This window comes from Nesoenas mayeri (genome assembly GCF_963082525.1).
Source record: "Nesoenas mayeri genome assembly, chromosome: 14".
NCBI classification, from domain to species: Eukaryota; Metazoa; Chordata; class Aves; order Columbiformes; family Columbidae; genus Nesoenas; species Nesoenas mayeri.
This window is the reverse complement of record NC_137556.1, coordinates 16,336,723-16,360,502: the sequence shown is the minus strand read 5'-3', so window position 1 is coordinate 16,360,502 and position 23,780 is coordinate 16,336,723. Positions and strand designations below refer to the sequence as shown.

The 23,780-nt window shown below is 40.0% G+C and overlaps 1 protein-coding gene across 1 annotated transcript in view; it reads right to left on the bottom strand.

Moving 5' to 3' along the window:
* The window catches only part of SLIT3 (slit guidance ligand 3), a gene marked incomplete at both ends in the record, with an annotated part of 483,041 nt that overhangs the window by 127,419 nt on the left and 331,842 nt on the right, over positions 1–23,780 (bottom strand). Inside the window, 3 exons of the mRNA XM_080353334.1 lie at positions 2,310–2,473; positions 5,093–5,236; positions 16,172–16,243. Coding sequence (XP_080209460.1) covers positions 2,310–2,473; positions 5,093–5,236; positions 16,172–16,243 — 380 coding nt within the window. The remainder of the gene's footprint in view (positions 1–2,309; positions 2,474–5,092; positions 5,237–16,171; positions 16,244–23,780) is intronic.

Below are 23,780 nucleotides of genomic sequence, written 5' to 3'. Positions count from 1 at the left end.
AAAAGATTTACAAAAGGATTTCAAATAAAAATTGAGCAAATAATGTAAAAGCTGGACTGTGAGAAAGCCACAGGCAGCAAGGACACTGCTGAGTTGCTAAGCGCTGCATCCCAGCGGGACTGTGCAGGCTCGTCCCCGGGTAACACGAAGCACTGCTCAACAGTCTGACTTTGAGTGATGAGGATTCATACCTCATGGACGTCTCCGCGCAGAGACGTGCTGTGCTAAATCCTGGGATGAAACATGGAAAATTCCTGCTAAATGCCAAGTCTGAAGCAGCCATGATTCAAAGGGACAAGTTGAGCACAACAGGTGCCAAGGATGTCTGTTCTCTGGATTGATTTACAAACCAAGACTCTTCTAAACCATTAGACATTCCCCCATCTCATGTGCGCAGACAGTGAGTCGAGTTCAATGTATCTCACTGCCATCTGGAATCTCTACAGGCAAGGATATCGTCTCTATTGAGCTTTTGAATAGAATTAGTTTTCATGCAGCTGAAATCTTTGTTCTGAAGCTGTACAATCCCCGCTCTCCTCCTTCATAAGTCAGGTTTCTGCCTTTTCCATGTGGTTTTGATATACTCGTAGAACTGGAGACCAAGGGAAAAACAGCCTAATGCCTCGAGGAAAGGACCCCCAAGATAAGAACTCACACCAAACCTTATTCTCAGCATCACCAGGTACTGTGTTCTGCATTGTTGCTCATCTTAGCCATGACCTTTCCTAAATGATATCAGATGGCGCTTGCCTCATCCAATAGCCTGTACCGTTGTTCAAGGCACGCATGCACATCCATAACATTAATTTCTCTAGCCGATTAAAAAAAGCAGAAGAAAATAACAATGGCAAATTGGGTACAGATTTATACTGATCTGTTTCTGCAGCCTGCTTTCCTTTCTAAACTGTATTTATGCATTTTCATTTCCAGTTTCGTTAAATATGAATATTACTGACTAATTATCTTGTTACTATGTTGGACATAATCCAAAAACCTAGATAAAAGTATGTCATGATTTCAGTTCTGGTTACAAATTTTGTGGCTTGAGTCACAAGTGATTGAAGACTTTAACAAGCATGCCCAAGAAAACCTGACTGCAAATGAAGTTATCCTCATTTTATTTTCCCCATAAAGAGAAGGTTTAGCTCAGCATATTGCTCGCAGAGACACACAAAGCACAACGGCTTGTTTTGGGCTGCTGCCATTCAGCCTCATGCTGCATCCCCATCTAGACTCATTAATCTTTTACCACCAGGAACATAGTTAATCACGGTGATTTTTTTTTTTCCAGAGGAAAAAGACAAAAATCATAGTAATTTTTATAGAAAACACCGCAAGGTAGTCCATCAATAACAGTCATTTCTCTTCTCAGTGCACACTAATAGACTTGCTCACTGAAACCTGCTTGTCTTTACAGTATACAAAAATGCAGTAATCTAAAATACATACAACCAATACAAAAAACACATGAAGAAGCAGCCTGCTTAGCTGTGCTGTATAAGGCAATAAATGTCCTTTTACTGGTAGCTGGACCATAAATAAAGAACGGGTCGGACTGAGAAAAAGGTGTTTATGTTCCTTGGGAGGTTATTTTCAGATGGAAACACTTTTCCATCTAGCCCACAACACAAAACCTTCGCCTAAACTATGATGCATGTTTAGATTCAAAGCTTCCTGAAACAAAAAAATCTTACCCACTTCAATAGCAGTTTTACTTGAATTAGAGCAGGTTTCTTGTAGATACACATAAAACAAAGACCTAGGAAAGTATGTGAATCGATGCCATCCCCTCGCCCTCAGGTTCACTCACAACCTAGGTCAGAAATGCCCATTGCCAGTTATATGAAAATCTCACTCAGTGTTCTCAGTCTTTTAGGTCTGAGAACTTACTTGAGCTCAGCTCTCATTAAGGTCAATAAGAGTTCAAACGAAAATCCATCCACCTTCCACCCCTTCAAATTATGACATTTGCCACACGGATTAATATACATCTTAATTGTTTTCCTCAGACATTTTATAACTTAGTAATTCTTTAAAATTAGATGTCGAAAGCTTTTCTCTTTTGTTTTTTAGAAGACACACAGAAGACAGCTATAGACTGCCTTTTTTTTTCTTCCCCCCCTTTTTTTTTAAAATCCATAAAGTAATTTGCTTTCTGAAGAACTAACTGAATTTTCCAAATTTAATTTTAAAAGATGCTCCATAATATCCATTATAGCAAACACTGTCTTGCAGATTCGATTAGTAGGCTCTCTGGACCTGCTTATTTCTGAATTGAAAGTGCAGTACAGCCTGGATAAATGAATTACCTGAGCAGCGGAACTTCTTGCTCTTGATCTGGCTGATTCGTTTGTTGGCAAGGCGACGCGGATTGCTGCATCGAGCGCCGCTGGTTTCTATCGGATTATCCTGCAGGTAATCAGCCAGCCACTTCAAATGGCAGTCGCACACAAATGGATTCTGAGCTAAATGTCTGCGAGAAGGATGGGATGTTTAATCAGAAGTGACCTGTGACACTGTACTCCATCACTGTTTTTCACAAACGCAAACCTGAAGAGTAATTGAATAAGCTTCCAAAAACCCAGGCCTGGCGGAAGCCACACAGAGCTGCGCATGAATGGGAGAATTCTGTGGACTATCACATTTCGGAGCTCATTAAGTCTGCTGCAAGTCCGTTCACAGAGGAAACAGAAATTAAGATAGCAAAGCCTGCTTTAAAGAACACAGACCTCCTGCCTACAAAGCCAAATATTTTCTCCTGAGAGCTTGATATGCTGCCTTTTGAGAGAAATGCACCTTCTCAGATGCACCTGGCCTGAAGATCATTTTGCATCCAGGTTTAAAAGAAATTCAATTGGCAAGCTCAGTTTCCTAGAGATCAAAATGTGAATTGATAAGGTGGGTCTGCGGGCAAAGCAAGAAGTGATCCAGAGGTCTTTTCTCAAGAATTAAATTGCTATTTACATATTCTCACGTGTAATAGTACCCCCTTATATGTAATTTTTCCTGGATCAAAACTTTTTACTTTTGAGATTGAACTGTTTATGCAAGGTTGAATTCTACTCAATCCTGCACCAAACTTTGCACAGCATATTTCCCATTTATTTGGAAATAGGTATTATAGCACTGACTTTAACTGCATATTTAGATTTTGTTCATATTAATCTGCTGGGGTATCTTAGAGAGAAACAGCATTTCTCTGCTGCTGTACTGATTCATTCTGCTTGATAAAGTTGAGCACTACACCAGGAGAGCTCGGCAGGTCTTTCCCAGAGCCTGACTCTGATCTCAGTTAACTCGCACCAGTCCCTCTGACCTCCAAGGCAGCAGGACACAGCTCTCCAATAACTACAAAGACAGTTTAAAAAGACAGATGTTTCAATCTGGTTCGGACAGAGGTGTAAAGTTATAGCCTCACAAGAACTCTGCTCTGGTCCTGTTAGTGTGATTTTTTCCAACTGCAGAAACTTCTTTTCTGTTTGCAGTTATATTTATGAACTGTCACTTAACAGAATAAGCATAAAACACAGGAGGGCAAGGGCTGTCAAGGGGTGGGAAGTGAAAGCATATATTGCAGAAAGTGCCTCAAGAACCTAACAATTACTTTTGTAATAGAGCCATGCCTGGTGTGAAAGGTCCAAAGAACAAGTAAGCATATAGAGATAGGATATGGGACTGGGTTTGTAGCTCTAGAAAAAAAGGCAGAAAATGGCAATCACTTGGAGTACTAAAAATGGGAGAATGAATCAAAATATTTCATGAAAAAGTGTCTCGGTGTGAAGCAACAAGTCCATTCTAAGTAACTGTCATGAGGAGTGCCAATAAAACCCCACGGAAACCAAGGAGAAAGTTTTATACCTTAAGCGTGTTGTCTGTTGGTTAACTTGACAAATCTTATATACCTCTGTAAAGGAACCTTCTCTTTCACCCTTGTTTTTATGTCTATATATCTATGTACATACATAGCATGTTCAGCAGAAAGAAAGTATGGTAGAGGTGTGGGGGGCAAGACTAGGGAGAGGCTGTACATGATTATTCTGCCTTAATGGCTTGCAGCAATATCTACTGGCCAGGTCTCTGTTGGAAACGAAGGTTGTGCTTGTGGCTGTCTGAGGAGGCAGCAGGCAGCATTCATAAAACTAATTTGGCCAATGAATGCCCAGTATTAAAATATACATGTGCATGTGCATATATACATTTCCAGTACTATAGTATGGGTATGCATATATATATATAATGTGCATATTCCAGTATATGTGTGTGTGTGTGTGTGTATATATATATACACACACATACATAAAGACTGGAAATTCATATACTTACACACTGCATAAGCACACATAGCCTTATATCTATATATGCACACACAAATATATCTAAACACACATACAGAATATTGGGTGGGGAGGTTCTTCCTTGTTTTTCACTTCTCTCAGGCTGCCAACTCCAGCTTTGAAGGAGTACTATTTACCTTATTATCTTGCTACTCACAGCTTTAAGACGACACCGTCTTCTGTAAAATACTGAGTCACTTCATTACTTTTGCTTCCAATTTTGCTTCTGATGCCTCTTCTCCTAATGCCTCCAATTCAAAGACTCTCAGAAAATGCTTAGTGGATTTTCTTAACGGATCAAGTACTACAATGTATCATTTCCCTTATGTGGAATGTCAGCTGAAATATGATTTCAGAAGTCACGAACTGTACGGCAGGACTCGGACCCAATAAGGAGAGATGCCAAGTCACTAGCTCATTAAAACCTGTGAGGTAACGGGTTTAACAGAATCTGCTGTTGATGCACAGGACAGAGACCAATTTATGTATTATCTTCCCAACAAACAGTATGAATGAATTACTTTGGGAGCTTAATAAACTTATGACATTTCTGTCACTATGGGCAGGCTGTATCGATAGCTGGCTGTGCTGAATTTATGCAATACTTCTTTTTCTTGCTCCTTTTATTTCTGTCAGAAAAGGAGGGGCTGCTACCTTGGGGCCTCTTCCAAACTGTCTTAATGTCAGACGCAAAGCCTTTGCAACATCTTTGGGGGAAAAAGAGACAGCTGTCATTTATGATACGCCTGCATACTCACAGAGTCTGGATCGATCGGAGAGGTGCAAAGAGCCCCTTGCTGATGGTCTGCAGTTTGTTGTCATAAAGAGATAGCAGTTTCAGATTATGCAGACCTTGGAACGTGTTTACCCTCAGGCAGTTGATCTTATTGGCATTGAGAAGCCTGAAAACAGAGGAAAGGTTTGTAATTCATTAATCTCGCAATAATCAAATAAAAATAGACTGAACTTCGGGGTTAAATCTAAAAAAATATTAACCCAGTCACCAAAGCCAACCCACATATAGAGGTGTTCATTTGTCTGTTACATTAAAAAGGTGAAAAAAGCCCCACAGTCCACATTACTACTCTCATAACTGGGGAATATACAGATATACGAGAGTGTCAGCTATCTTAAAATACCTTTTTTTTTGGTAAACTGAGCACACCCATTTGTTCAAAATTCTACTCAAATATTTAAATAAGTCTTCAGTTTAATATACATAGAAATGGCAAATACTCCCCACCTTGCTATTCTACACACACACTCAATGCACGAAGTCCACAATGAGAAGAACCTTTCTATAAAATTTTCTCTGCTAGTGGCGGTCTTAAGTCTAATGGAAATTCACAGAGTCACAGGATGTCAGGGGTTGGAAGGGCCCTGGAAAGCTCATCCAGTGCAATCCCCCCATGGAGCAGGAACACCCAGATGAGGTTACACAGGAAGGTGTCCAGGCGGGTTGGGATGTCTGCAGAGAAGGAGACTCCACAACCCCCTGGGCAGCCTGGGCCAGGCTCTGCCACCCTCACCGGGAACAAGTTTCTTCTCATCTTTAAGTGGAACCTCCTGTGTTCCAGTTTGCACCCATTGCCCCTTGTCCTGTCACTGGTTGTCACCAGCAGAGCCTGGCTCCATCCTCCTGACACTCCCCCTTTCCATATTGATCCCCGTGAATGAGTCCCCCCTCAGTGTCCTCTTGTCCAGCTCCAGAGCCCCAGCTCCCTCAGCCTTTCCTCACACGGGAGATGCTCCACTCCCTGCAGCATCTTGGTGGCTGCGCTGGACTCTCTCCAGCAGTTCCCTGTCCTGCTGGAACTGAGGGGCCAGAATCGGACACAATATTCCAGGTGTGGTCTCCCCAGGGCAGAGCAGACGGGTAGGAGAACCTCTCTTAAATACTAATTTTCTTTCTAATATAACAGTAATATTTTATGTTGCAAGAGGTGCTTGTAACAAAACATAAAGCAAATATGAAAATAATCTCAGTAATAAGAGAATTTACAACTGAACTACAGTTTATTTGTATATGTGGACAACCGCATGTCTTTTTGTGATACTTAAGATGCGCACACACAGCAGAGCAGTGTTGTACAGATGCTGTTCACTCCTGTGCAAAGAGTGGCCTTGAAGTCCAGCTATCACCAATGCCAATTAATGAACCCTCAGAGCAAAGCTGACCCAGAACTGCAGTGCATCAAATCCATTCTCTGATTATTTTCAACAAACATGAATAAACCCAGAGCTAGCAATTAGAATTTACAATGTGACATGTTTTCCTGGCATTAATTTTCGATGACTAGATTCATGGTGATATAATCTGTGACATTTCTGTAAGAGCCAAATACCAAAAATGAGAGAAACTGATCCAGAGCGGCACGCTCTCTCCTGTAAGGATCCGAGAAAGTAATTTGGAACACGAAAGGGCTTGTGCAGACTGTTCAAAGTGGGAACTCAGGTCCTACAAAGCTTTTCTGAGGTGCCAACACCTATTCTGTATATCATCTATGCAATATATGTGCAGGACCTAAATCTAAAGAGGACATAGTGTGCTCAACAGTAGTAAAGATGTGGCCATACTCAGTGAGATAAGAGAAAGATTAATGTCCTATTCCTGGTCAGAATCAGGGAAAATGGGGTGGGGAAAAGTGAAAAACTGTGACAAAGCAAAATAAATCATCCCTAAAAATTTTTTCCTCCTACTTAGAGTTAAACTTTCAGCCAGATGCTTTACGGTTTACACTCCTTTCAAAACTCTCAGCTATTTTAAATACCCCTCTATGAATATTCCCCTATATAAATTCCAACTCTTTGCTTAATCCTTCTTCACTACCACAGCCCTGCTAATAGCATCTAATTAGCAATTAGGTATACGAGGCTTAACTCACATGGAGTTAGAAGTGGTTATAAGATTTTCTTATTTTTTTTTTAAACTAAAACAAGGCAGATGAGAAAAACATATTCCAGGAAGCAGAAACACCGATCTTCCTTAAATACTGAACCATGCTGTAAAACCCACTAAGGCTTCCTTTTATTGGACTCACACCAAAAGAAGGGACAATGTTAAAAGGTGAAACCTATTTTAGCAAGAATCACATGGTATTTATTTTGCACCGATTTATGGTGAAAGTAAAATCCACTAATTTTCCTATTTCGTTATCAGCTTGATTGGATGAGATTTACACACGGCCTCCAGATGTGGGGCAGCATTCAAAAGGAGGTTAAAAATTCAAGTAGAAATAAAGCCGCCTGCTACGCAGGGGGATGATGGATTATTAACTCAAGTCTCCATTTTCATCCCTCTGGGTATGTTAAAAACATGAAGAAATCGCTCGTAATCCCAGGACCACCTCAGAATACAGGCGAATGGTTAAAGACCTTGTGGTTTACACACCACTGAAAGCAATGAGCAGAGCAGTACTACAATTCCATGAACCCATTTCCCGAAAAAGTGAATTTGTCCACACACATTGAAATAATAATGTGTTTCAGCTAAGCCCTTTGAATGAATGTGTACTGAATTGGCACTGTAATTGTATCAGATGCTCATAAGCACCATCTGCATAATTAAGATGGTTCCATAATTGAATTATATGCCCAAGCACAGTTTCAAGTGATTAACATTTAAATAACGTTTTGAACTCCAAACCCAAAATGATTGAATAAATTGTTTTTTAAGAGCAAACGGGGATGTTTATATGGCTTTTACCCTTAGCAGTGTTTGCATTTTCAGCTCAGTCAAGTCAAGTAATCAAACTATCAGCAAATAGTTACAAAACTTGCAGAACAAACCAGCAGCATAGCAACCTTAACACATGCTGGAGACTGCAAGCTGATTTCTGCTGCGGCAGGGTGGACCAGAAACCATCCCAAGTACATTAATGAGCCAAAAGAAAAGTGTCGGGGAGGAAAGTTGCACAGAGCCACTGGAAAACTCTCTCTTTATCACTAGCTTTGTGTTTTGACAGTGAGGATGACATGATGGGAGTGAAAATGTTCAGCATCCCATGAACTGGCTGGCACATCCCACATGCCATTCTCCGCCGGGGAAAATGAGAAATCATCAGGAAAAGGCAGATGTAAAATGTATAGGAGACTTGTATGGAGAACTAGGCAACAGTTTTGCTTAACAGCAGGATAAAAATTGAATATACATGACTTTTATAGAATATCACTAGTTAAAGGCTTCACCTACATTCAAAGGCACTGTAGGGCAGCAAAAAAAGGATTCTTGGCAGGAAGCATAGCTTAGGATATACAATACCTGGTACAAAAAGTAAAAACACCTTTTTGGTGTGGTTTTTTCCCAGCATTTTCTATCGAAATTTATAGGGAATCCATCGTCATACTTGATTTAACATAACTTATCACAGGAGAACAGCTGAAGTGCCCCTATGGAAGTATCTACTCAAGTACGTCTTCTTCCCAGCCATCAACGACAAGCAACGGCTAATGGAGGAAATGTGTCTGTCCCTGCTTGCTTATTGCCAAAATAATTATATTAGGCTCCAGGAATGGTTTAAAATGGCCTGGAGTTTTGGGGAGCAATCTGATTGCCTCTCACTGCGTCAAGATATTTAGACGTCTACTAAAATTTTCATTTTCTAATGTGATGACTGACCACTGAACAGTCTGTCAGTACTTCAGGTGATAATAAGCAGTGTGAAATCATCATCATCCTTGCTTGAGCCAGCTTCAAGTGTTACTCCGTGTTCAGGAAACTGGGTGATGGTGATGACAAATTTATTCAACATAAATTAAAATGGGGAAGTCACGAGCTGATCACGAGTTAAGAAGGAAGCACAGAGCAGTCCGGCAGTCCTGTTTTAGAGAGATTTTAAGGATGTCCTTTCATTTCTGGTCCAAAAGACTGCAACTCCATTTGAACACCATCCATAAAACAATCCTGCAGTACTCGTGTTACTACCTAGAGAATTACAGTTATTAGCCACAGCATCTGGGCTTCTGTCATTCAAAATTCAATGCTGTCTGACTTACACCTGCAGGTAAGGTCATAGCTGATTTTAGATAACCACGTGGTAACTCGGATGCACAACAGAATAAGTCCATTTTCCCAGCTTTCTGTGCTATCAGGAAGCTAGTTTCTTGTGTAATAATGAGTAGGGGAGCTTCTGTCAGGTGAGTCCAGCCTGGAGCGCTGGCGTCAGAAGTGCTAATGAATTACATGCTGACGTACGAGCTACCGGTTGTTTTGGGAAGTTGCAGGCAGGCTACAGAAGTGACATGGAAAAGGCAGATGCTGCTTTAGTCTTTCATTAGTGCTTGACTGTAATTGTATTTCTGTGTCTGGCAGATGCTGCTCCCTCACTTTAACAGCAGCTATTGAGTTTAGTAATATCACTACAATGGCAGCCTAAATGAAGAAATCAGGAGGAAAAAAAGCTTGAGGCAAAGGGCTTGAAAACAATTCTAAAGCTATTAAACAGGTCTGTGCAGAGTATTCTGCCCTGGACTAGACGGACAAGGGTCGCATAGCATCTCTGCTGTAGCCAGAAATCTTTTGAGTAATAAAGGGAAAAGTTCCCTGTGTCATTTTGCTAAGAATTTATAATGGCAAAAGTCAGAAATGACATAGGTTGCAAAGGACCTCCAGAGGTCACCTGGTCTGAACCCCTCTCAAAGCATGGCCAATTTACAGATATTTAATGCAGATATTTGCTTTATATGAGAAAAATAATTACTTCATCCGATCGTGGGATCATTCAGAATGGCAGGAAGCTTGAGAGTTTTCTTGTCCTATTAGACTGCCTTAAATGGGGTGAGATATCAGGTCAGAGCATGTTGCCTAGAGTTTTGTTCAGTCTGGTCTTCAAATCTCCAAGGACAGAGAACGCACGGCTTTCTGGACAGCCCACTCCACTGCCTGATTTGTAACTGTGAACATGTTTCCCCTTACATCTAGTCAGAAGGTCTCTTTTTTTATGGCTTGTCGTCTCTTCTCCATGAGAAAAAATGAAGAACTCCATGGAACAAGCAGATTTCATACATCACTTAAAGCTCAGAAGATTCCTATGGGGAGGAGGAGAGACTACTGTGCTATGAAGGACCTGGAAATGGAAAACTGTAATTTCTTTATTCTGGCATTTATATACCGTTTGCATCACTGTTTAATGCTACTTATGCATATAACAGTGTAATGTATACAATGCAAACCACTGGAATAGATGTACATTCTTTAGAGTAATTTTATATTTTTGCTTTTTCCCAAATCCTTTGAATGGGTTTGTGCTTCACTGGATTTTCTTTGAGCTTGCAGCAAGCTCAAAAAGTATACAATAAATAATTGGCAGATTCTATCTAAAGCTCTTAAGTACTGGGATTCAATTTACAATTACAAATCAACATAAACACTTCAAACTTGGCAAATTTGCCATGGAGATATTTTCCAAACAACCTCACCAGAAGAGCTATGGGAGTACCAAGTATCTCATGATTCATCCAAGGAGAAACAGCATAAAAAAATGGTGGAAAAGGAGAATAATTCAAAGCAAAATTTGACTGGTTGCATTTTGGGGAAGTACACACACAACTAGTCACTTCGTGCAAGTCTATTTTAAATGAAGGTCAGTTGAAGTTTCAAATATTAGATCTAGTTCCAGTTTTAACCCAGGTCAGATGAATTGATCTGGAACTCTAATTTTTCACCACTTTTGAAGTTAGTTTGTCTGTCAATATGTCAGACTCCAGGCACCAATGAGTATTTTTCCAACTACAATGTTGAATTTTCCCTAATGATCAGACATCAGGAGGAGGAGGAGAAGGCTGTGAGCTCCTGGCTTCATTGTATGCAAGAGGAATTCAACAAACCTCTGATTTCAATATACATGTACCCCAGGAGTATATCTACTGCTAGCAACATCAAGTACACTACAGGGATTCTTTCTTGCCCAGCAAGCCACGGGGATCTCAGCCATAAGACGGGGATCAACACGCCTAAGCACTTGTATGATTAGTAACTATGCAAAGTAATTTTCCCCAAGGCAAAAGATGCTTTGCAGACATTTAAAAAATTAGATTTCATCCCCTATATTGTTTTGCTATACAATCTCTTTAAACAGTAGAAATTTCATGGCACCTTCTTGTTGCAGGAAATAGAGCACTGTGAATCACACACTGTGTAAGTGTAATAAAAAGGCTCCTATGTTTGCTTTAATATAGCTGCAGAGAGGAAAGCGTATTACTTAGATATGAAAAATCCTGGTTAACAAACGCGGTGCCCCCGACTCGCTGTGTCCCTATGGACGGGCAGAGAAACCCTCAGGTTTATTTGTCACGGGGCTGCTGGAAAAGCAAGAGCGGCGCAGGGTTGCGTTGTGCCCCCTGTGCGGTGACCCATGGACAGTTTGGCAAAGCCCAAGGGCTCCTGGAAGAGCTTGTCCACACTCCAGGGAAACTAAGAGGCAGGTGGGAAGGACATTTTAACATAATCCAGTTTCTAGATCAACCAAGGTCAGTCTAAAGCAGGGGGTGTCAAACCCATTTGTACCAGCAGCCACATCAGCCTCACGGTTGCCTTCAAAGGGCCGGATGGAATTTTAGGACTATTTATACAGTCCTAAAGTTACATTTATACAGTCCTGTTTTAAAAGGTCTATATAAACTAAATCAGATTTAATGCTTGCATTTTGGAATGCTAGGTTTGGTTTTAATTAACAAAAGCAAATATTTGTAATAATCCACTAGACGTGAAACTGGTTTTGAGAGCAACAGGAAAGACTTTCAGAATAGAATCAGAAGGGGTGTGTGGCTTCTTAGCACTCCACGGCAACTCAACAGCACTAGTTTCACCAGTTTCAATAACACTAGTGGAAACTCAATAGTTTCCACTCAATAACTGCAATTACATATTAACTAAAAAGGGATAAAATATTCAGGTACTCTTACGCAGCCTTTAGCTTTTTCGATACTTCTCTCTGACCCTCTTCATTCTCTGAACTGTTACACATGAACACATCGTCTAATCAGAAATACCATAGAAATTACAGCATAATGCTCCTCCACACTTCGCTTGAGCATCTCGAAATATCCCTGTTAGCACAAGCAGAAGAGGGCAACGCTGGCATCACGTAATAACGCAACATACAGCTGGTAAAATTATAAACACCGGAGAGAAAAACAAACAGACCAAAGTTATTTTAAAAACTATGCTGTGCTCTCTTCTGCAAGGCCCATTTGTTCTGTGCACAGAGAAATCCCAAAAGGTGTTTTCTCCAACCGCAACTTTATCGCAATGATAATCCTGTAATCAAGGCCTCCTGGCCAGGAGTTTAAACTGGCCACAGCTGATGTGCACTTGAAAACTTCCACCTTAAGCTGAACCCCTTTCCATTCTTTCGATATTCAAATGTAGGCTACCCAAACAATGATAATTAATCAAACACTGTTTCACAGTGTTTAATTGTTAATTGTTGCCTCAATTAAATGAAAGTTTCAGCTTACTGTAAGAAAAAAAAATATATCAGACTCGACTGATCGCTTTCCAGCTCTTTCATATCCAAAATGATCTGAAATTCTCAGAAGACACTTGATCCAGCCTGCTGAAAAGAAGAATGTATGAGGACAGGGTACAGCAGCTACAGCAGCTTTCTAGCATCCTCTCTCCTGGCAACTTCAAACAGGATAAGGAAAAAGACGGAGGCCAAGAAAAGCTTCTGTTCCACGGAACAGATGCGCAGTTGGACTCGTACAGTGATGTTTGCTGCTGGGTCGGGTACAATCGCATATTCAGGAAGACAAAAGATTCCTGAAATAGCAATTTCGCAGAAATCCAATTGTGATTATTCATGTAGGAAATATTAACCACTTAAGATAGCTAATTATGAGGAAGACTTAAGGCATAACATTTTAAATTAAACCAATATGGTTTAAAGAAAAAACAACAACAACAAACACACCACCACCCCCCTCCAAGAAAAACCCCTTATTATCTAACCATGCCTGGTTATTTTCTTGCCTCACTGACCTCTGCCTTATAACACAGAAATACAGAATTCTAACGCTAGCCAGGTGGTCTAAAACTTGTTCTGAATTCTTCATTTCCCACCCAGCGAAGTCAAATGGGGCAGCTGAAGATGCAGTTACGCCTGAGCTGAGCATCGCTTGACCCAGCTATGGTGTTCCTGCTGTCAGTGGGGCTGTCAGTGGGATTGTCACAAAACAATTTGGCCAGAATAAAATTGGAATAATCTGAGCCTAGATTGTGACAGTATATTTAAACAGAAGGATAGTGACATGCCTGAGAAACTCTGATGAGCCTTATCCAAAACAGTAAGTAGCAATATTATCTGCTCTACAATTTCACAGAAATTACTTTTTCCTTCTAAATATAATCTCAATGATTTTATACAGGACCCACACTGACTTCCCTTTACTGACTGTGTCCTGCCTTACCATAATGCCAGTATATTTTAAAAAATGCTCCAGCTCAAACTTAGGAAATTATACTGGCTACCAGGATACCTTAATCAGAGCGTTCTTATCAGTGTGTCTCCAGACTAATAAGAAGAAATCCAATCTAGAGCCCACTGAACACTAAATTAGATCTAATCATAGGGCATTCTTCCAACTGTTCAACAGCAGGTCTAAAACCAACAAATGCCTTTTAGTTGTTTTGGTTTTTTTTTTCTTTTTAAATCCATTAAAATAGTACAAGCAAACCCATAATGACTGCTTCAAAGTCACAATCAGAAAAGCGTGCAGACATTTGTCTGCATGTAAAGCATGCTCACTTTCCTTGTCAAAAGCTACTTTACATTAAAACACTTTCAAGAAGACCCTGAAAGGCTCCAGAGCCAGAATACTCCAGGAATCCCACAACAGGGCAACCTACTCACACCTCCTCGGCTTGAGGTGGTTTGAATGGTTGAAGCACAATACCTTCTAATGGTTCTCTGGCATACAGGTTCTGCCCCCTTAACAAAAAAGCATCACTTGAGCTAATTCAGACTGGAAAATTACTGCAACTGGGCTTAAATATGTAATTCATTGAAAGGCTGCACTACATGTGCACAGGGACTATAGTATAAAGGCAGTGAAGCCTGCTTAATGCTTTCTGCAAAAGTTCTAGAACCACATTTTTATAGGACACGGTGAGCCTTGTTTTGATTTTTATCTTCCCTACTGGGAAAGATCCTGTCTGTAAAGTGTCCTGGCTTAGGCAGAGCAACTGGGCATCACTTTGAACTTGTAACCACCAAACATTTATGGGGAGAACCATGGTAAAGCTCAGGTTTTTAAAATATAGTTTTTCTCAGAGGTCAAAGGGACACGTTAAGTTTTCTCTCTCCTTTTGCTTGCAGTGCCTTCATTGTACCAAACACAACCTGAGTCTGACGATGACTAACACGCCAGTTCTACCAACAGCTACCGATCCCAGCTTCTGGGCACTTTCATGTTTATTGTTCTCACACATGGCAATCCACCTCCCCCTAATACAGTCTCCTCTTGCTGTGCAGGCTGTTCTTAACGTACTAATAAACTTGTGAGGTATGGGACAAGACCCTTGGAATGGAGCTGCCAGAAGAAGGATGTGCAAAAGGCGAAGACAAAATAATTGGCTGTGTGCAAGAGGGGGCAAACAGCTTCCAACCATCGCGGCTCCAGCACTGTCATAACCAAACCACACGTGCTCTTGCTTGTCCTTCTCTAAAACAGCGTGGCCCATGTTTGCAATTAAGACCTTATGGATAAATTACACATCTGACTAGTGCTTCATTGAACATATAGAGCAATTTCAATTATTTCTCATTTTACTTCTTTGATTTTGCTCACGGATTTCTAGTCTATATCTATGCTTATTTTTACATAGCATATAAGTGCAGCAAAGACTGCAATCACGGAGTGACACATGCAATGGTAATCATGAACTTTTGCATATTCGTTTCCGGTTATGTCGAGACAGTCAGAAAGGTTTAAAATACCATGTGTAAAAGCTACTCTTCATTTTATATTTCACATAATTTATTGTTTTGGGGTGAAGCATTTCGTGTGATATAAACCACAATTAATTTATCATATATCACCTTTCCTTACTGAGTGCGTTGTCCATGATGGTAATCGGAATGCCAGGAATACATATTAAACTCACTTCACTTCTGCACCCTGTTCTGACTGGCTGGAATCGTAGCTAATTGTCTTCTCTTTGAAGGAGTTACTGGTTTCCAGTGTGATTAAGGACAAAAGAATGAGTGAAATTTGCAATTTCCCATTTGGTTTAGGAGATTTTTTTTATGCTACATCGATAAATACTGAAGAGAGTATGATATATAGCTTACCCCAATCATGACCATGTGTTAAATCACACATGGCATATAATATTCAAATACACAATATATTCTGAAATCATTTCTCCAGTAACTAAGCCAGATTTGGCATAAGCAGAACATGGGACTGAGCATGGCTCCCAACAGTAAGGTCTTTCATGCTGCTGTTTTGTTTGCGTGCGCAGGTACTTGCAGCACAGTAGCCCTCAAGGATCTAGATAATTCAACCACAAGTGCTAAATGTGTAACAACAATCAGATGGCACCCCGCTCACACATCAGCCGGCGACCAAATTTCCTTCCTTGGACTTCAGTCTCTCATTTCCTCCCCACACTTAAATCCTCCATGTCTATCACCCATTATACACACTGTGCTATAAAACTGTTGGCACCTTCTCTTTTTTTCTTTTCCAGCCCTTGCCTGACACAGAAACAACAGAATAGCACGTCCCAGCGAGTTTTCAGTGGAAAAAGGTGATTATATTAATGTCAGAAGCTGAAAACCACCAGTAAATCTAGCTAGTCTGTAAAATAAAGAAGAGGAAGGGATCATACTCACAGCAGCTGCAGAGACACAAGATCATCAAAAAGGCCCTGGGGAATCTCCGTGATCTTGTTTCCATAGAGCACTCTGAAAGATTCAGGAAGACAAAACAAATCTTCAGTAACAGAGGAGTTTAGTGTCCTCCCACCTCCCTGCATTATCATCTTTATTGATCTTGTGCACCGTGCCCGGGATCTGTGGCCATTTCATTTAACTACCGCTCTCATTTTCTTTTCGGAGAGCACATGGTATTAAATGAGTCGTTATGATTCAGGCTTCGTCTGGTGTTGGAAAGCATTTTTAATGTAGAAACTGGACATCATCCAAAAACTGTATCTGAAATATTTTTCATTCTCTTGAGGGATTTTTTTCCACCCTTTTTAGAAATATTTTAACCATTGGAAGGCACATTGTCTGATGGAAAAACCTAGAATTTTGCTCAGTGATAGTGAATTTAAAAGGCAGGGAGCATGAGCTGGCTGTACATAAAAATTCATATAACTGAATCTCTTAAGATATAATAATTGGCATGAAATGTGACACAGGCATCATTGGATAAAATATTACGGCTTCGCCAGCTGCTGTTACCATTTCCACCAGCTAATATAAAGAAATGTAGCCTCAACTGGAAACAGACATTTATTTCCGAAACTCAAAAATAATTTAGGTATCATTTAGTTATAAAAATCAGTAAAGATTTAAAACACAAATCAGAGCTGCTGTATATTAATTCAACCATAAATATATACAACCTGATATCCATGATTCAGTTTTAATATGAAAAACATTAAAAAACCCCACACATATATTACCTTTAGAAATTGAACTAAAGGGAAAAACAGACAAAACCACCATTATGCTAAGATGTGTTACCTAGATATCAGAGCAAAACCATACATGACAGGAACATCTGAATTTCAATCATGGCTGAAGTATTTACTCATGTCATGTCTGCACGTTGATAACATTTGTCAACACCAGAAAGTGAGCCTGGAACCTACATGGGTCCTGGTAAAAAGCAAGAAGATTGGGCTCCCTCTGAAAATTGTATGCCTTATCTACACATTTTAATAGACTTCAAATTGTGACAAATAGTATTTCTGTCATTTCTATGCTCTACATAGGACATGGTAAATGGTTATAAACCAGCTCATGCCAAAACTTTGTTGCTTATGAGTCCCTATGCTGGTCAATTCTCTATCTTTTTAGTGTGGAATTATATGCCAGCAATGAATCAAATAGCCATGTGAGGCTTGGATGATGGCTGAAATTCTGGCTTACCCTGTCTTTCAACACTTGAAATATTACGGTGATTTGAACATACTGAAAAGCAAAGACTTAGCAGGACGGACCATTTCCAACCCCCCCGGCCCTCCCAGAGCATCCCAACTTCAGTTCACTCTTCATCACTCACTGGAAGCATCATCTCTGCTCCCAGATCAGCTCATTTCTGAACGTAAATAAAATGAATCTAAATAAAATAACACCACTTAGATATGAAAACCTCAACTTGAAACTTCATTTTTCATTACTTTTGTAGTTTAGCAGGAACTGAACTGCTATGCAAGAAGCTAATGATCATTCAGCATTATATTTTCTGTAAACAAATGTAACATAATTTCTCTTTATTTACTGCAGAGTCAGAAGGTTGGATTTTAATGTGCTGTTACAGTCAGTGGGGTTTGTGAGTAATCAATGCTAGTACCACTAATTTTTTCTAATTGTTTCCTAATTTCACCTTCAGAAGACACACAATTTCTTCTTCAACAAAATTCCATGCGATGTATGCAGGTTTTTATACTCTATGCAAAATTAGACAGAAATGATGGTTTAATTTTGAAAGGTCTAGCAGGTCCATTTAGAGAGTGGTTTCAAAATATGAGATAATACTCCAGTCACTGAATTTCACTGGGCTCTAAACCAACATCCAAATGCTTGTCTCACTCACTTCTTCCTGAACATAGAAACTGATGTGAGCACCTGTGTTAGGAAGCAAAAGCAAAACCTCTGCAAAGAAAAGATTTATAAAAGGTTAAAAAAAAAAAAAAATCAGTATATTTCTATTTCAGGGCATAACATCTATACAAAGTTTAGAGGATAAACTCTGTGATGCTGGATGAACATCTTCCTCAGTTTTGTGAAGCAGCAGGATCATCAGTGCTGATCAATAATGCATAATGCTACAGCATAGAAGAAAGAGTTGAGAAGCTTTACAAAATGCCCATGGAAAGTGGTAAAAAATTCCCCAGACTCAGGGTTACTCTGGCTGTAGAGGTAAAAACACTTATGAAAAGTAAAACCTTAAAGAAATCTCAACACTCACACCCAGTGCTATCGTTAGCTATGATACTACTAAATGCAAATATCAAAAAACTACTCTTCTTAGAGCAATTTTTCATTTACTTTTAATTAAGAGTCAGAAGGCGACAGGGCAGTGTTCCACTGAATTTTAAACCTTGGATGTGTTTATACATCCTCTTTATTATTTTGAGTGAAATTAAACAGATTAAAATAGCTTATAAAATAAATCAGAGGTTCAATTTTTAGAAGCCACAAAAAGAAAAGAGGCATTTTCAAACCTAATTGGGCTTATGTGCATGTGGCACATTAACATTCAAACAAATTAACAGCTAAACAAAAGTCAGTATGAGAGCTCAGGCACTTGTCTCTAATTCATATTCATGTGGAGCGCTACGCAGAGCCAAATTAGCTAATGCCATTGTGTGCCTGCCATGGCAGAGCTGGAGTCAATCGGTCCTCCAGCAAGAAGCAAAGAGAAGGGGACAGACACAACGCATTGCATCTCATTCCTCAAGGTCCACATTTCCATTTACTCTAATAAAAAGCACAGAAACTTGCTTTTCTCAGAGTTCTCTCTTTTTTTTCTGTTTAAGATAGAGGCAGATTTTAAGACATATTCATATGGCATTAGAAGTTCTAAAAATATATGTTCGCTTGCATCCCTCACATATATCACAGGACATGCAGGTGTCCTGGCTACTGTGCAAGCTCGGCACAGGAATACAAGCTTCCTTCTATCCTCTAGCACCTCAAACTTTAGATCCCAAATATTCTTTAATTAAAAATAAACTAAAACTCTTAATATGTAATAAAAATAATCTCAGTAATTGCTGCCAATAGGCAGCAAATCAGTGAATCAAAACAACACTTATTAGAATGCAGGCCTGACAAATACCATTTACTATCATTTACTATTAGGTGGAGAAGATATTACCCTAAATACGATGTACATTTTGAGATAAACAGAAAAGTGAGCTACAGCTTAATTCTATGTTCTCAATGTTAATCTTAAAAGTAACAACTGGAGACGAAGACTGAGAGAACAGGTATCCTTTTTGTTGTGGTTCCCTTCTTTATCTTATCACCACACATGGGAGTCTCTGACAAAGACGGAAACCAGGCTGAATGGAGACAACAGTCAGAGATGTGCAAACACATCAGACTAGCCAGTGCATGAGGTTTATTGTTTTCCACAAGGCAGGTACATCTAACATCAAACTGACCAGTGTGAAGTCAGGGACAGGGTTTAGAGGTGGAATTGACAGTGCTGGGTTAACAGCTGGACTCGATCTTAAAGGTCACGAGGATGGAGCCAGGCTCTTCTTGGTGACAACCAGTGACAGGACAAGGGGTAATGGGTACAAACTGGATCACAAAAGGGCCTGGCCCAGGCTGCCCAGGGAGGCTGTGGAGTCTCCTTCTCTGCAGACATTCCAACCCGCCTGGACACCTTCCTGTGTAACCTCATCTGGGTGTTCCTGCTCCACGGGGGGATTGCACTGGATGAGCTTTCCAGGGCCCTTCCAGCCCCTGACACTCTGGGATTCTGTGTTTTCCAACCAAAACGATGCTATGAAGAATCATCCACTGTGTTTTTAACCCATGCAAACTCCTCCCACGTTTTTGCAGGTGGGTTTCTGACAGCAGCCGGTTGCTGCTGCGGCTCAGGTTCTGCTCCTAGCGGCACGTTGAGCCACCCGCTTTGCCACTTTGCAGCTAAACGCTTCCAGCGTGGCCACAAACCACTGGTGCAGTGCTTCAAAACAGCTTGGCAGACTGACTCACAACTCACAGCAGTTTTCAGGCTGCCATCAACCTTCCGAAGAATGGGAAGGGCAAGAAACACAAAGCACAGACCCCTGGCTGCACTGTACGCATTGGAGGAGAACCCTGGAAGAAGCACCCCATTCAGTGGAAGAGTTATTTTGGATCTGCAATAAGAAATTAGACAAATATTTAAGTCATAATGAGGTGTTATTCTTCTTCAGCCTGATTCTGGCATCATATTTTAATAATCCCCTCCCCAAAATGTATCTATTCCAAGACACAAATATTACATTTCCAGTCGAACAATTAATTGTTACTACTATACTTAAAATTTTGCAGATTAATCCAACTGATGTACTAAGCAGTTAAAAATAAAGATTAAATGGTGAAAATAGCCACTGCAAAGATTCATCTAAAAGCTTGGGACGTACCAGACAAAGAAAGTACTGGAAGGCCACATAGCAACAAGTGTGTTATCTTGGGTGAGAATGCAATTCAGCATCTAACAAACTTTCAGTGGCACGACCTGGAAACCCACACGTCTCACTGGTTCTTCACAGTCTCTACACATTCTGATCTCTTGAACAATTTTAAAATTAAGGGATTTGCAAAGACTTTACCAACATGTGGCCTTTGAAGCACACTGAAGTTTAGCATACCGTCTTCTAAGGAAATGAAACAAGAACTCTTGTGTTGTTTTTATTTTACAGTTTGTTGGCCTACCTTCCTTGCAAATGTAGTTGCAATTTAGCTGCTTCGTTAAGTAAGATCACAGAATACAGCGATTTTTCCCTGAAAGGTGACATGGAACTTTTTGGGGGTATGAAAGCCTAGCACAGAATCCTTACTCAAGACCATATGGTTTCCAGCTAAGTGTGCCTTTATTTTGGCTTGGCTGAAACATTCTGACAGAAGTGTCAGATTTTGACTTTATGCAATGTCTTTTTCAGTCCTCAGAATGCTTTTAACTTTCCTTTAGACTGTGAAAAATTCTTGCTAGGAAGAATTATATTTCCCAAGCTACGTACAATGGCACAGGCTCAATAAGAATTCAAGTTTTCAAAAGAGGAGGAATTGATAGGAGTAAAAACAGCAATAAATTTCTAATATCTGAAAGAAACTTAGACATGTAATTTTTTTTCCCTGCACTATTTCATATTTCTTGAGAACAAGTTTGGCTAAATAAATCACAATAAAACTATCCAAAGCAATTCGTTACCTTAAAATAAGTTTGGCAGTTATTGCAATAGACAGTGTTTTATTGCAGATTTCAAATTACCATGAATGACACCACATACATCATCATTCCGGAGATGATGGTCTAAATGGGACTGCTGTTGTCAAAATCTAAGCTGTCTCTTGTCTTTCTGCCCAGGCTGATCTAAGCTTTTAAACTGTTCACCAGCTTAATTCAGCATGTGAACAAAAGCAAAGGAATTCTCCCTCTGCAGTGGTCTAAAATTTATTCGTTCAGTTTAACACACTGAAGGCTTAGACCATTTTGTCATATCTCATAAAACGTCCCCAGACAGTCTGGATAAGACCTTCCAAACCTACATTTGTAGGAAGTTTACCGATCCCAAGAATAACACATATCTTTGATACTATTAACAATAACCAAATGCTGATACAATCCTCTCAGTGATATTAGACAGATTTTTTGAGTTGATTAAATGAAAAATTAATTTACTTCAGAAAGTGCATACAGCAATCTTGAAACATGAAACTACTCACAACTTAGCCCCCGTGGTCTGCACCGAGTTATTAGCTGCTCCAACGCCGGCAAAGAGCAATTCTAACTATGTAACACAAGCACAATATACTACAGACAAGGCATCTCTTAAAATTTTGCTAAAGATAACACATTCTTCAGCAATCAACAAATTTGCCACACTTCTCAATGCAAGGGCACTCTTTGCTCTAATGTTTGTGTGGAAACAAGTATTGGGTGGCAAGACTAATCCCTCCAACACAAAAGCGCTGGCTACATCACCACAGCTCACATCTGTGCTGCTTAGTGGTTTTTTAGATTCAAACCATTCCAGCTGTTTGTTTTTTTTTCTCATCTTGGATATTTCATATGGTTCCAAGTAATTGCAGTATCACTACAACTCACAGATTTCAATGATACACCTTTGTAGAGTCTCTTTGAGACAGAGAAATGCTTCCGCCTTTTCAAGAGGGGAGACTTAGGTATAGAAAAGCAGTTTATTTGTCCAACAGTTATCACTGAAATCAGGCAATATAAGTTGTTCTGCCCAAATCCCACAGTAGCATCTTTAAGACCTGTTTTCTCATGGTCTGATCCACAACACCCTCCATTCTCCACCATGGCTTTATCGCTAGCTCTCCACAACTCTTTTCTCAAAACCAGGGGATAGATCTTCTTGCATCTGCAGTTTTGCCCATAAACAGGTTTGAAGTTTGGTTCATATAAAAAATATGTTAAGGATCTAAGCCCGAGGCCCTAAATATTGAAAAAGAATTTCAGACACCGTAACAGAATTAAATCCAGAGAACAGACAGACTGAGTTAACCAGGACTCACAGTGTCACCTGCATGGGACACAAGGGGAACAGGAAAAGCCAGAAACTCTGGCAAGAAGAACAAAATGTCACTGCAGAACAATGATTTTGGTGCCTTAACTGTTGTCACAACCAGGAAAAAAACAGTTGTGCATATACCCAAATATTTCTAATGGATCTCCCCACAGTCACTATATGACTAGGGAACAAAATCCCACTGAAAAATGGGCATAGAGAAAACATGATTTTATTCTCCTGTATGTGGGGAAAGGAGAAGTCTTGAGTCTTTACAAGAACAAACTTGCTTTTCTTTTGCTAAATGCAGAAAAAAAGTATGATATAAGCCACTTATTTAAAGCGTTAAGATTTTGTGACCCTTCTGACTCCCATAGGTGGATTTCTTGTTACAGAAAATATATAGATTTAAAATAAAAACATATGACCTGCTAGCATATAGATCACTTAGCACTTTTAAAAGATTTAAGGTTTATGCATTTCAGGGCAAACTGCTCCTGTAATAAACATTCCTGTGTTTTGAAAACGTCAATACCCCACTTTTTCTTCCCTCTCTAGATGGGTACAATAGGCAGAGTACTCTGGGAAACAGTTCTGCCTGGAAACGCTGGCCAAAGTTAACTTCAAAAGCAAGTAGAGCAGCAACCCACCATATCTAGGGCTCCATTAGCCAGCTCCACTAACAATGTTGGCCATCTTCCAGAGAAGCACTTTCCCTCTGCGCGACCCACAGGGAGCACTGCAATTGCATGCTAGCAGGAGGAAAGGGAGGAGCACAGAATGGGAATAATGAAGGTGGGGAAAAACGCAAGGATTTTAGGCAGTACAGCAGTACTTCATTTTTAATGGAAGCAAAGTTGCTCACTTTCGTGCATTAATATTTCCCCCTCTATTCTTGTTTTAACTCAGCTAGCAGAAGTCCAGCTGCTCTGGGCACAGATTAAGCCTCAATGGTGTCTCATTAAAACGTGTGCCGCTAATCACATTTGACTTACATGTACGAAAAATACAAGTTC